The 14,903-nt window shown below is 40.7% G+C and overlaps 1 protein-coding gene across 1 annotated transcript; it reads right to left on the bottom strand.

The window, feature by feature from the left end:
- Positions 1-1,398: 1,398 nt before the first annotated feature.
- LOC104944550 (latent-transforming growth factor beta-binding protein 1-like) lies at positions 1,399-14,406 on the bottom strand (the record flags this gene model as incomplete). Its single annotated transcript, XM_010770098.1, has 6 exons — positions 1,399-1,655; positions 5,046-5,168; positions 8,334-8,393; positions 11,944-12,046; positions 12,317-12,612; positions 14,206-14,406. Coding segments are annotated over 6 exons (1,040 nt in total), but the record flags the coding sequence as incomplete, so codon positions are not given.
- Between the last annotated feature and the right edge of the window lie 497 nt (positions 14,407-14,903).

Below are 14,903 nucleotides of genomic sequence, written 5' to 3'. Positions count from 1 at the left end.
CAAAAAGGACCCGTATTAGAATAATATGTGTTTTTATGCCATAGTTGTCATTTTGGTCAAGAACAATCACTTGTATAATATTTAGTATTATATTTTGGTTCACACTAGAAATATTTTATATTTAACTTTTCACTATTTATAATTTTAGAAACAAATGTTACATTTTGAAAAAAAAACGAAATTCCATTGAAAATGCATGCGGGTCATTTTTGACCCACTTATGGAAGCTTGGGGTAGTAATACAAAAAATACAATTTCTTAAAATGTATAAAATGTAAATTTTAAATTTGAATGGCATGTTATCCAAAACATGTTTTCTGAGGAATAGCTGGAATATGAAATGATATTAAAAATTAATTACAAAGATACTTCAAGAATACCACCTAACCGGGTAAAAAAAGACCCACTTACGGAAGCTTGGGGTAGTAATACAAAAACTACAATTTCTTAAAATGTACATTTTAAATGTGAATGGCATGATATCCAAAACATGTTTTTTGAGGAATAGCTGGAATATGAAATGATACAAAAATGTAATTACAAAGATACTCTAAGTAAAAAAAGACCCACTTATGCATCTAAGGGTTAAATGACTCAACACTATTTTATTGTAACTTAAGAGAATAGAGTATATAACATTGAGTCTACTATAGAGTATAGAGCCATCCCCATTCTATAATGGTACTTTAACATTATATCAATGAAACTTGAGATTCTAGATTGTAATTTCACATTCTAGTTACTGTAACTTAACATTCTAGGATTGTAATTCAACTTTCTAGAACTAATTTGAATTGTATAAATTCATTTTGACATTCTAAAAATGAAGAGCGGAGGCAAAATTAGCTGAAGCCAGTCAGGGAAAAGACAAAAACATATTTTGCATAAAGAGAAGTCTGAGGGTCATTCTTTGCTCTTCTCTCAGGAAAAAATAAATCTCTAAATCTGATATAGCAGATGCTATTAAAACATCTGTGCTAACTATTTCAGGATCCACCATTGTTGTTTCTAATGATCATAATACTCTTGCCTCTATGTATCATTGCCCACACGTAAAGCACGCCTGTAGCTGCTGGTAGATCCACACAGGGATGGCGGACACTCAGGAGTCTGGTCACAGGAAGCAATACATAAACTGATAAAATAGATTTTTTTACCCACCCCCTAGGAATCACCACTTTAGCTTAATGAGCCAATAAGGAGCAGCAGCACCCGCCCCCGCCCCCCCCAGGAACAGGACAACTGGAGCCCCCTACTTCATGCTCTGGAAATCTTGTACTCTGTCACTCTGCGGCCTGTTAACTTGCAGGACACCGGCTCACTGGGCAGAGTCACCCAGCCCTACAGTATGTGTTTCAATGACTTACAAACCTTTACTGATTTGCCAAATGACAACATTTAATGGTGGTAGGCATTATCTTTCTTCATACTTAATGAAGTGTTCCCATTGAGACAGAATAAATGTCCGATGTTGCAGGGGGCCTTACCTGTTCCTGGAGGGGGGCATTTGTCACAGCGAGGGCCCCAGGCTTTGCCCACACTGCAGCAACAGAGCTGTTTGCTCAGCTGGGTGGACACTGGGTGCAAACACTGCCTCCCTGAGCTGACCAAGCGGAAGCAAGCCCCCTTTTCCTCTGGGATGGCAGGGGTGTTGGCTAAATAGGAGTGCAGGGGGGGTAGGAATCGGTGCACCAGAGTTTAGAAGAAACATACATGGGAAAAAGAAAGAACAGAGAGTAGAGAAATAAAGAAGTTCCCTTCACCAAAGTAACTTTTCCAACTGCTATGACAAACATATTTCTAAAACAACACCAGTGCATAGAGAAAAACTAAAATATCACTGTTAAGAGTCAGGAAGTCAATTTTTTTGATGGCACCAAAAACTATATTCTAAACAATTACAGCCAACAGAACACAGCATCTCATTCAAAGAGCAAACTAAATGTTAACGCTTCATGCACTATCTAGGTCATGCGCTGGCTCAGATGAAGGCATGCAGGAAAGGTAGGCTCAGTTTGTGTCTTCAAAGTCTTATGGTGTAATCAAACATCTTTGCAAAATCTTTAATTGGAATACAGGTACTTGGTGAGATGTTGGTGAGTGAGCTAGAGTTGGTAAAGTAATAGATAGTATCATGAAGTCTATTCTATATTTTAGGGCTGAAGGATGAAAGGACAGGTGCGCTGGGGGGTAGTCTGGCTGCAGGTCAGGAGGAAATGCAGGGGAACAGTGCTGCGTAGCTGAGACGGAAGAGAAAAGCATTGCATTGCCTCATGCCCTCATTCTAGAATGAGGGCATGAATAAGTCATTCAAAACCGCTTTTAGTATTGATTTGATTTTCGTGATGTTGCAGAGAAAAGCAGAGCTCGTTTATGTGAGCACCAAAGTTTAAGTTCTGGTTAGGGATGCTCCGATCGATCGGTCACCGATCGAGATCGGCCGATACTCACTCTCTACCGATCGATCGGTGCTCTCTAAACATGCCGATCACGAGAGCCGATCGCATGACGTAAAATACATGACACTTTTCTCTGTGCGCGGGAAAACAAGCTCGCCAAATTGGCTTCACCGGTCTGGCATTATTTTAACGTGTCCGAAAAAGACAATAAAATAGCGGTATGCAACGTGTGTGAAGCAGAAATCCTGCAGCTCCACCCGCTGTGACGGACCGGTGAGCGGAGCAAAACACGCACTGAAACACACTAGAGTTAGACCTAAACAAACACTACTTAGCTTAATTTTTATACCTTACCTCGTGGAAACAAGACTAAACTAGTTAATAAATATATTTATCCTTCTATTTTTCGGGTCACTCATTACTGGATCAGTGAGCTGCGTGAGATACTGACAGGCTGTCGAGGAGAGAGAGAGAGGGGGAGAGAGGGAGAGAAGAAAAGAGAGCGCTTCCGCTCATTTCTCCCGTGTTATTCTCCAAAGTTAATGTAACTTGAATAATGTACATCATTTGAATGTAATATTTAAGTTGATTGTTGTTTGTGGAAGCTCCAGCGAATGAGCCCCATTAACTGAGTTTTAAACATCACTTTAAATGGAAGATTTAAAGTGATGTTTAAATCTTCCATTTAGGCCCCAAAATTGGCGATCGGAGCATCCCTAGTTCTGGTCAAAGATAATACCCAGTTCTTTTGTGAAAGGTTTAACATTGGGAGCCAGAGTGTTGATCTAGGATTTTATCTTGAAGACAAACTAATCTGGACAAATGAGAAGGACCTCAGTATTGACTCAATTTGGATGAAGGAGTGATATCCATTTTTTTGTTAGTAGCCAGGCAGTCATGGATAGTGCTACATTTACCCATGATTATTAGCTTAAGGGACAAGTAAATATATGCATCGTCAGCAGAAAAGGGGTGACAGATGCGGATGAATTGTTTAAGTATAGGGAGAAAGGTATGAGTCCAGGGATTGAACCCTTTGGAATAGCGCAGAGTAAAGGGGAAGATGAAGACACAAAACTGTCTATGGCAACCTCAAACTGCTTATTTGATAGAAAGGAGGACAAACAATTGAGAGCAGAGACCGAGAAACCATCCCAATTGGTTGAGATGTTCAACCAAAAGAAACCTGATCACAAGTTTGCAAATTTCAACCAAAAATTATGGTGCATTTAGACACGTTTAGAATGATTGTGTAATGTTATCCGACCAAACGGCTGTTTAATCTGGTGATATTTGCAAAAATTCTGATTGATTTGAAATAAAATCCTTTATCAATTGCTTATAAATGCTTAGAGGGAAACCTGTCTCACATGTACACCTGAAATAGGACAATACCACTTAGAATGATTAATCAAAAACAACAATGTTTTAAAATAGCAATAGTGAATATATTGTTGAGGATGGAGAAAATGGATGGATATAACAGCAAAAATAAACCTAAATGTGATACTTTATCTCCATTGACAGAAACAAACACACATGAATGCTCCAAAAATGGAAACCCCCAGCACTGGAGTCAGGAAATGAAACAGTCACCTGTACCACTAATGGTAAAAACTATTAACCAACACAAAAGTGACATAAGTCAGTGATTTGTAAACAGACATTGCAAACACCAATTTACAAAAACAAACGCTAGCAACAAGTAATGTTTGCATTTTGGTACAGGCCCTATGTGTGTCTTAATCTCCAGCGGACTGTATAGAAGTTGCTCATTATGCCAGAGCTTTGCTCAAATGTACATACTACCTGACTCAAAAGGGGATGAAAAACTAGATGAATTCTCCATGCAAAAAATGGTTGGTCATTTTCAATTGTGATATATAATTTGTATTAGGTACGTTATTATGTAATGGAGGCAGGCTGTTTCACAGTTCAATAATAGATAGTATTGACCAATATGAAAGCGGTGCACTGATGCTGTATATACATATACTCTTAGTTAGTCTTTAGTTAGATGAACTCCTTAACATCGCTATCGGCATCAGACTTTGAAACTCAGGTTGGGCTGGGGTCATTAATAACCGACAGCCCATTTCGATCATGGTCAAGATTGATTACTCTAGCACAAGTGTGTGAGTAGTTTATTCTTCTAACTGCATCTTCACTTCCCCAGATATCTCTTCCTCTCCCTTCTGCTCCTTATATATACACTTAAAGCCATGAGATTTGTTGGGTTTGACGACATGTTTGCCTTGCAGTTCATGCATGAGGTGGAATCTTTTTATATAGTGAAGACCATGCTTTAATCCATGCACTGTTTTCATATGCACATCATTAAAGACACAGTTCAGCTTCAGCAGCATTCCTGGCAGTATTTTGAAGCAGGAGGCAGAGGTAAATATTCAAACATATTTTCCACCTGTCTTCTCTCCTTAAGTGATGGTGGTAAATATCAAACCAGTTTCAGAAGGTTTTTGGTCAAACACATCTACAGACCAGCATGCACATATAATGCCTTCATTCCTGTAAATAGTTATGCTCAGTTTGGCACTCAATGGATGGAGGTTCTGGTTTGGATGTAAATAAATCACATAGTGATGTGAGGAATACATCTTAGACAAAGTTAGATTTTGTATGACTTACATATGCAAGTGGTGAGCGTGGAGTCGGGGATGAAGCCTGGTTTGCACGTGCACCTGTAGCTCCCCACGGCATTCAGACAGTTTCCATTGGGACACACACCCTGCAGCTGGCACTCGTCTACATCTGTGGATCAACAGAACATGTGAGGTCTAAATAATACAGCATAGGAAATCATTTAGAAATGCGCAATCTTTTTAGTTTCCCATCTTGCAATCAAATCAGATTTTATTTATATAGCGCATTTTAAAAACGATTTTTGGTCGAGCCAAAGTGCTGTACATGCAAATAATAAATAACACATTACTACAGTCGCAAACAGAAGACAATAAATTACAACATCAAATATAAAAATCAAACACCGGGAAATGTCATGAGTCATGCTCCGCTCTGACTAGAAGGCCAGGGAGAAGAAGTGAGTTTTTAGTGTTGATTTAAAAACCCCTAGGGTCTAGGCCGACCTCACATGGAGGGGCAGAGGGTTCCAGAGCCCATGGCCAGCTGCTGCGAAGGCTCAGTGCCCTCGGGTTTTGAGCCTGATCTTGGGCACTACCAGCAGCAGCTGGTCAGCCGACCTTAAAGCTCTGGCTGGGGTGTAGCATCTTGCAATGTTACTTCTTCACCATCATTTTCTACTTTCTCAATTATTTTACCAAGATTTACGCAAGAATCAGGCAAATATCCTTGGATTGAATTTCACAGAATTTTTTCTCAATGCATACGCATGTTTACATTTGTAATCCTTTCATTGTCCGTCAGCAACATAATGTTTATACAGTGGGGCAAAAAAGTATTTTGTCAGCCACCAATTGTTCAAGTTCTCCCACTTAAAAAGATGAGAGGCCTGTAATTTTCATCCTAGGTATACCTCAACTATGAGAGACAAAATGAGAAAAAAAAATCCAGAAAATCACATTGTCTGATTTTTAAAGACATTATTTGCAAATTATGGTGGAAAATAAGTATTTGGTCAATAACAAAAGTTCATCTCAATACTTTGTTATATACCCTTTGTTGGCAATGACAGAGGTATTTTGGCCCATTCCTCCATGCAGATCTCCTCTAGAGCAGTGATGTTTTGGGGCTGTCGCTGGGCAACACAGACTTTCAACTCTCTCCAAAGATTTTCTATGGGGTTGAGATCTGGAGACTGGCTAGGCCACTCCAGGACCTTGAAATGCTTCTTACAAAGCCACTCCTTCGTTCCCCGGGCGGTGTGTTTGGGATCATTGTCATGCTGAAAGACCCAGCCACGTTTCATCTTCAATGCCCTTGCTGATGGAAGGAGGTTGTCACTCAAAATCTCACGATACATGGCCCCATTCATTCTTTCCTTTACACGGATCAGTCGTCCTGGTCCCTTTGCAGAAAAACAGCCCCAAAGTTTGATGTTTCCACCCCCATGTTTCACAGTAGGTATGGTGTTCTTTGGATGCAACTCAGCATTCTTTCTCCTCCAAACACGTCTAGTTGAGTTTTTACCAAAATGTTCTATTTTGGTTTCATCTGACCATATGACATTCTCCCAATCCTCTTCTGGATCATCTAAATGCTCTCTAGCAAACTTCAGACGGGCCTGGACATGTACTGGCTTAAGCAGGGGGACACGTCTGGCACTGCAGGATTTGAGTCCCTGGCGGCGTAGTGTGTTACTGATGGTAGCCTTTGTTACTTTGGTCCCAGCTCTCTGCAGGTCATTGACTAGGTCCCCCCGTGTGGTTCTGGGATTTTTGCTCACCGTTCTTGTGATCATTTTGACCCCTTGGGGTGAGATCTTGCGTGGAGCCCCAGATCGAGGGAGATTATCAGTGGTCTTGTATGTCTTCCATTTTCTAATAATTGCTCCCACAGTTGATTTCTTCACAACAAGCTGCTTACCTGTTGCCCTTGTGTTTCTCCTTCCCTGCCCGGCTGTTTCTCGTCTCGTGATTACCCCTCCCTGTATTTAGTCTTGTCTCTTCCTGTGTTCGGTGTTGGTCATTATTTGTCGTTCATGTCTCCCTTCATGTTGGTCACAGTCACCTTTTGTTTGGATGCTCCCTCGTGCCTGTTCATGGATTCTTGTTTTTTCAGCTTTTGTGAATAAAGCTCGCCTTTTGTTTCATTTTGAAACCTGCTTCCCTCCTCAATCTGCATTTGGGTCCTATTTTTCCCCAACCCTGACAGTATGTGTGTAGCTTAAATGAAAACACAGCAATGCATGCATTTGAACATTGCTGGAATATGCTTAAAAAGCAAAAAGAAATAACATAAATATGCGGACTGAGATTTAAGATTGTATTTACATGTTTGGTCCGCAAGCATATGGTCATAGTTAGAAGACAAAAAGCAGAACACTAAAAGTAAAAGTGGTTGGAAAATGTCAATAATCAATGTCAATAACGCACCCACGCACGCACTCTCTCTCTCTTGCTTCCAGCCACAGAGCTGGCACACACCAGGGATACCATTGCAATGTGCCACAATTACTAGCGGTAGCATTGAATTCAACGCCCACTATTGGTGCCTTAAAGAACCACAAATTATTGTGGGAAACGACTTTCCGGATGGAAAAGACCAAAACTGCTTGTTTACAACAGCCATGTGCCCAAATGAACTCTGCAAACAGCTTTTGCCTGTTGTAAACATTCCTCCTATTTATACATGAGGGGGAACTCATTCACAGTCAGTTCCGTTTGAAAAGGCTGGTTCAACTTAAGCTAATGTGAAGCCTCATCATCAAATAAGGATAGTATCTTCTAAATTACATTTTATTTAAAACAACATTTTCTATACAGGGATGTCTGATAGAATATAGCTCTTACAACTGAAAATATCTAGACATTTCCATGGATCAATCTAATCTCATTTAATCAAAGGACTTATATTTATATATAATTTAGAGCTCCTTTTTGGTGCTTTCTTCTAGGAGAGTTGGTGTGATGAGCTGTTTCTGGTCTTATTAACTCTCCTGTCCTTTCAGATCCTGCCCCCCTCCAGTCTCTTGCCATCAGACGGCCCCTCCCCTGCTACTCATTCCTTCATTAGCCCCACAGTATACTGTATAAATCACTTCACTCTCACTTGTTCCCTGCCAGATTGTCTTGTTTGTACTACCAAGCCAAGTTGTAAGTGACTGTGATTTATTTATTATAAGGTGTGTGTTCTGCCAAGCTCTCCAGTGTCTTGTTGGCAATTAACCTATTTACTGGTATGTGCTCTGCCCAATTTTGACCCTGTGCCCACATTATTCTGCCTCCTTATAGGATTTGTCTGCCTGATTGATAAGACACCTGAAAGGAAAGCTCTTACCTTGGCAATGGGAGCTGTTGATTCTCCTGTAACCGTGAGGACAATCTATCAGAGGAATAGCTGAGGAGAGGAACACAGAAACAAGAGGAAGCAACATGTCAGTCACTGCATTCAGACATTTAATGAACTGTTTCAATACATCTGGGTGTCATCTGCATATATATGATAACTTAGGTTGTTGTTTTTCATAATTTGGGCCAGTGGTAGCATATAGATATTAAAAAGCAGAGGTCCTAAGATGGAGCCATGAGGAACCCCGCATGTCATATTTGTCAACGCTGATGTGTAGTTGCCTATAGAGACAAAGTGTTTTCTGTCCTTTAAGTAGGAATCAAACCAATTTAGAACTGTTGCCGAAAGTCCCACCCAGTTTTCTAGTCGGTCTAGCAATATTTTGTGGTCAACAGTGTGAAACGCAGCGCTGAGATCTAATAATACTAACACTGAAGTTCTGCCACTGTCTGTGTTTAAGTGGATGTCATTGAAGACCTTTACAAGAGCAGTCTCAGTGCTGTGGTTTGGACGAAAGACTGACTGGAACACATCAAAACCCTAATTTAAAAGCATGAAATGACTCAGCTGTTGAAAAACAACTTTTTTCAATAATCTTGCCTAAAAATGGGAGGTTTGATATGTGCCTATAATTATTCATTACGGATGCGTCTAGATTATGCTTTTTTAAGAGCGGTTTGATGACTGCAGTTTTCAGGGCCTGTGGAAATACACCAGAGTGGAGAGACTTGTTTACTATATGAAGTAGATCTGAGGCCATGCAATGAAAAACAGTTTTGAAAAATCCTGTTGGAATAATATTGAGGCTGCATGAGGAGGATTTCAGGCAGTGATGAATAAAGAGTAATGAGATATATGGTACAATAAACGCCTGCTACTAGTACTACTACTACTACTACTACTCCCAGACATAGCAAATGCATTGTTTGATGTGATGTGTAAACCATTTATTAAGGTTTAAACGTAACATATATTACGTAAAACATACAAGGATTGACTAAAACCAGAAATGGGTGATGAAGATACATTGTGACATGTTTATTATGGTAAGAAAGTAGTCTATGTTGGTTTTCGAAACACAGTGTAAATCTGTTGAACTATGATGACTAGATGCTCTTTATCTAGGATCCGGAGATGGATTGCTTCTGCCTCCACCCACACAGCTTGGGATTCGCGGCACTTTCCTCACTTCAGTAATGTTGTCGCTCGGGAAACATCACTTTCCCTCTGGTGATTATATCCTGTTTTATCAGGGGTGTACCACAGGGAGTCAGGCAGGAGCTGAAAGCTGCTCTGACATCAGCAGCTCCCAGCAGAGCGCAGACTGAGAAGTCAAATTAATCTGCAGGTTACAGGCTGGGCACTGCTATACGTACGTGGTACCCAAATACCTGAAAACAAATTGATATTTTGCTCAACAGGAAACAACAAGGCGATGTTTGTTAGACCAATAAAGCCAATTTATTTACCAGCTACCAGTGTCTCCATGGCACAATGGACTGTTTCACACGTCACTGTCCAGTGGAAAGAAACTCCTTCCATTCCTCAGGAGAACAGAGGGAAGGACAAATACCTGGCTCTGCGGTGACTCCCACTGAAATGTGTGATTAGTGCGGCTGAAATCCTCTCGTGGTGTGAGGCATGTGAGAGCTGGTATGAGTGATTAACAGGGTTTGCCATATTATAAATGCACATTATGACAAAGTGAGAACTTGCCGTGAACCTAAACATATCTGAGCTGAGAGAATGTTGTATTGTATTGTTTATGTCAGGAATATACATCACAAAAAGCGTACAGACCCCAAAAACATAATCTCTGTCCCTCTCTGTGTGTCAGTATAACTGCTGGATTATTAGTGTAAATCGTATATACAACCTGAGGGAGAACCTGTATTACACCTGGATGTTTAAAGTTTGAAAAAAGAGAGGATAGGAAGGAAGAAAATATGCATGATTGAGTGGCATTATAGGAAATGTACTGATGTCACCATCTGATAAAGTACCCGAGATTTCATTAGATAAGGTTTAAGCTGCAACTACTGTTTCTATGGAGACAAGGCCAGTGAGAAGCTTGAAGTTTTATGGCCGTACCAAATTCAAAAACATTTCTCATTGCAACCATAGTCCGGATGAAGAAATCATCTCAAACTGACCAAGAATCTCTTCCAATCATGAGTTGTGTTAACTTTTCTCCTCATTACTTCCTCCGTTGAATTTGAACTTCTTGTGTTTTTCTGCATTGATGATTCAGTAGTGTCTTACAGTTTCATGTCCATCAAAGCCTTTAAGTGCTCAAGCCAGTAAAAGCATGGTACATTTACTTCTGAAAACCATGAAAGCCCAAAATAACTCCATAAATCCATATAAGGATATCATGACATTAACATATGGCAATACTTTTGAAGGCAAAGCAATGTCTCTATTTTGGTTCATAAACTGTTCATTAGCCTCTCCTCAGTTGAACAAGAAGGACTGTACTCAAGCTCTTACATTTCAGCTAATACAGCAGCAACGTGTCTTTTCCTACATTCAATTGATATTTATATTCAAAAATAGGGACCCGTAAAGGTGTATGAGTGAATAGCCATCTACTCATCACTTCAGGTGTGTGTGTATGTGTGTGTTGTGTGGGGGTGTGATTGGTACAACATGCCATAGAGTCACTTCATGCGCTTTCACACCTGTCTCTCGATACCTATTCAGGGGGGTAATATAGTGTTTCCTGATTTGCTCAGTACCTTTACTTTGCCCGTTGTTATATCTGGCAAAATAAGCTCAGGGAGGGAGAGCCTCTCAAAGTTTAGCTTGTCTTTAACGATTTTCTGAAAACATAAATTCCTTTCCTTTAGCTGAGGACCATTCTGAGCCCTGAGGCTGTTTTCTGAACTTCAGATCACCGTTCCCTCAAAAGAAACCGCCTTCAGTAAGTGAAGATCAAATTCTGATGTCCGCCAAACCCATTGTGAGGGAGAGAATGGAAGAGAAGGCTGCTCAGAAAGCTGATACAGACCTGTTCTCTGTACCACAGGGGTTGAAGAGTTTGTGTCCACTTTAGAAACAGGCAAACGTAGCTATCATAACGTCACGGTTTATGTTTAGTGTTTTTAGGATAAAAGAAGTGTCCCAAAGTATGAAGTTAGCATCTACAGTCGAAACCAGGTGTCTGCAGCTTGGGGTTAAATCATCATGTGTTGGTCTTTTATTGAGCAATATTATGAAGATTATGGTGTTAAAGGTGTGCTTCCCTCAGAGTTATATTTATCCACAGAAGTTAAATGGGCCTATATTTTCAAATATTATTATACAATTAACACACAAAATTAAGGTATTTTATTTTTCAGACACACTCCTCAATAATTACACTTTATCTTGGATTGAGAGAGTAGGATTTAGCAGAGGTCTTTCCGAATAGTTGCTATCAAGCTGTTGAGATGATGTGGGTTAAGGTTCATGTTGAACTTCACTGGTGTAAAAACAGCTTACTAAGATTCGCACATAGCTCTAAATGTTTAGAGGTGTGCGGAGAATTCTAATGGACGTGGATAATTTAGCTTTCCAAATAGCTTGACCAACGTCCAAGAGAAACAGCTGTACTCACATGGTTGCTTTGGACACTTCTGGCACTTGTGGAATCCCCAGGACGTCCCGATAGTCTGGCAGCACTGGTCCTGCTTAGTGAGGCCTGGCAGAGCCTTCCCACACTGAAACACACAGACGTACACAGTGAGATAAAGGAATGGAAAAGGAATTATTATTTGGATAAAAAGTCTGTTTCTGTTGTCTGATCCCAAGGACAGTCAGATAAACACACTGACAGTCTGTTATCTTTATGGAACAACTGCTCTGTAAAATGTGACCTGGTGATGAAGTCACTCAGGATTTATGATCACTTAAACTTGACATTGGGTGTTTTGACAGTAAAATAATAAATCTGCTCTTCATCTTCAGGCCCTGAAATGCTGACAGTGTACCTGACTGCCTGCTGTTTCCTGGAAGCAGCGCCCCAGAGTGTTCTTGGAGGTGACAGGCTGGTACTGGGGGACCTGGTATACGTGCTGGCTGGGGTACACAATGTTGTAGCCTAGGTGCTGGATGTTTTGGCTGCTCTCCGTGTGGCGGTAGGTGTAGCTGGAGGAGGAGCTGGAGCGGGACCCCTTCAGAGGCTGCCCGTTGTTGTGGTAGTTATCCAGCTGAGACACCTGGTGCACCTGGACCGAGGCCTCTGGGGGGTGTTTGATGTGGATGTTCACGATGCTGGGGTTGAACACTGGAGGCAGATGGGACAATTATTGCAGTGCATTGTCTCATTATGAAGCTCAATGTCTGTCTGTCCATAGGTGGACTACATCTGATCTACTTCAGACTAGGCCGGAGTATTGCTGTAGAACCAAGGGCATGCAACGTCAAGGTTTGTTCAATTTGGAAAAGCAAAATTCTATATTAATTAACTTTGAATAAAAACGGATTGTGTGCTTCTGATTAAAAGTTGTAATAATTCAATGTTAAATGACACACAGTAAACGAGTTGCTTTCAGATTTTGACAGTGTTGTTAAAGATTGAGGCATTATCAGCACCTGATTACAGGGCCTAGTAAAATACTCGATTCCAATTGGTCAATTTGTGATGGCCAACCGTCCCCAGTATAGAAACGGTAAGGGTAAAAAAATGAAGGAAAGAGGTTAACAGTCACAGAGAGCTGTGACAAATTCAAATCAGCAGAAGAAGTCAGACCGTTAACACCAAAGGGAATACAGTGAAAAGACTTGGACAGTTAAAATAGCATTTAAAACCGGATTGAAGCCTTCAGAATAAAAAGAACTATAGCAGAGGAAACAGGGTTAAACATATAGATGTTTACTACAATGTGTTGGGTTGGGACCAAACAGCTTTGGAGCTACTATCTATAATAGTTAAATCACATCAGTTTGATCCATCAGATGTCACTGATCTAAAGGCTGCAGTGTGGGCAGTCTCTCTCGCTGCATCTCGTCTTTTCTGTGTTTATCCTTGCATGCCCAGCTACATGCAGCTGAACTGGGTTCATTCAGAAAAAAGTGTTTGCTTTCACACTTAATGGAGCTGAAATACTATTTCACTGGACTGCCCATTAAACACCAACAATGATGAACAACACAATGTGTGGTCCATTTACAGGGACTGTGTAGATCCTACAGAAGCACTACTTTTAGTTCATCTCTTACAGTAAGATTTAAAAAGCTTGAGCTAACACTGTACTGGGAGACTATCACAATAACTAACACGCACTGACTGAGGTAATGCCATCAATGATTTAACAGAAAGAGGTCATTTGAATGGTTGATTTTCAAATGTATTTTTTCTGCTTGTATTTGTTATCATTGGCCAGTGAGCAGATATATTGTTTGTGACTCACTTTAAACACCATGCTGGTGTTTATACATGTTGAAGGCCATTGAATACAAAAATATTTGATAACACAGTGATAACGTTTTATATAAAGTTATATACAAAAACATTTGGCTATATAAAATATTCTTTGTTGCATTTGTAAACGTATAGATAGACGATAAAGAAAAAATGTTGATAGGTTATTGTTATTTGTACCTGTTATAAGAAGCAGGAAATCCTGGGTGCTTGTTTAGAAAATGTCTTTTGAAATTACATTTTTCATGGCTTACTAATTTCTCACAATATATCAAGAATACAAGTAAGCCAACATTGATGGCAGTAACATCAAAAGGATCTGGAAGCACATTAAACTCTATATCATTTGTGACTCCTTTTGTTTGGATGTTTTGTCCCAGCATCAGAGAGCCATTGCAGTGTGGCAGAGCCCCCGCCCCTCCCTGCAGCAGCATCTCAGCTGCTCCATGGACTCACCAGGGTTCTGTCCGTTGCTGTAGGTCAGTGGCAGGGTGTGTGTGGAGTGGACCTGGGTCTGGCTGTACCCCCCCGCCGGCTGCTGCTGCTGGCCGCTCCGAGCGGGCATCTGGCAGAACTTCCCGGTAAAGTTGGGGGGGCACTGACACTTGTCCCTGGTGCTGCACTTCCCCCCATTCATACAGGGCAGGTGACACACAACTGAGAAGAGAATAAAGAACGAGAAGTAGATGAAGTGACGCACTAATGGTCCCAGACAATACAAAACAAAAAAGTACGTTCCATTATAAACACATCTGTGAGCCTAGAGCTGGAATAAATTATTAATAAAACCGACACACACCATGAACACAACAACAGGTGTCAGCTATACACACAGAACAGTCAGAGGGCTAAACCAAGCACTACAGCAGTATGGCTCTGAGACGCCAGAGGGAAGAGAGGATACAGTGAAGTCACTGTTCTGCAGCCAAAAGGCGTTAACAAGGCGCAAATGAGGTGATGATACACATGCTGTGTATGTACCAAATTCTGTTCAATGTGGTATTGTTCCATAAGATTGGCGCAACATTTGCATGTGGACAAAACAGGTGGGAGACACTAACAAACCTATCCAAGTACTGCTTCATTTCCTGTTATAAAAACTAGATCTCAGACAAAAAGAGATACAGGTTCATTTTCTCCCAGGCCTCGCTGAG

This window comes from Notothenia coriiceps, unplaced genomic scaffold (genome assembly GCF_000735185.1).
Source record: "Notothenia coriiceps isolate Sejong01 unplaced genomic scaffold, NC01 NC01_scaffold00008348, whole genome shotgun sequence".
NCBI lineage: Eukaryota > Metazoa > Chordata > Actinopteri > Perciformes > Nototheniidae > Notothenia > Notothenia coriiceps.
Note: the sequence above shows the minus strand (reverse complement) of the source record. Positions and strands in the feature narration are given on the sequence as shown.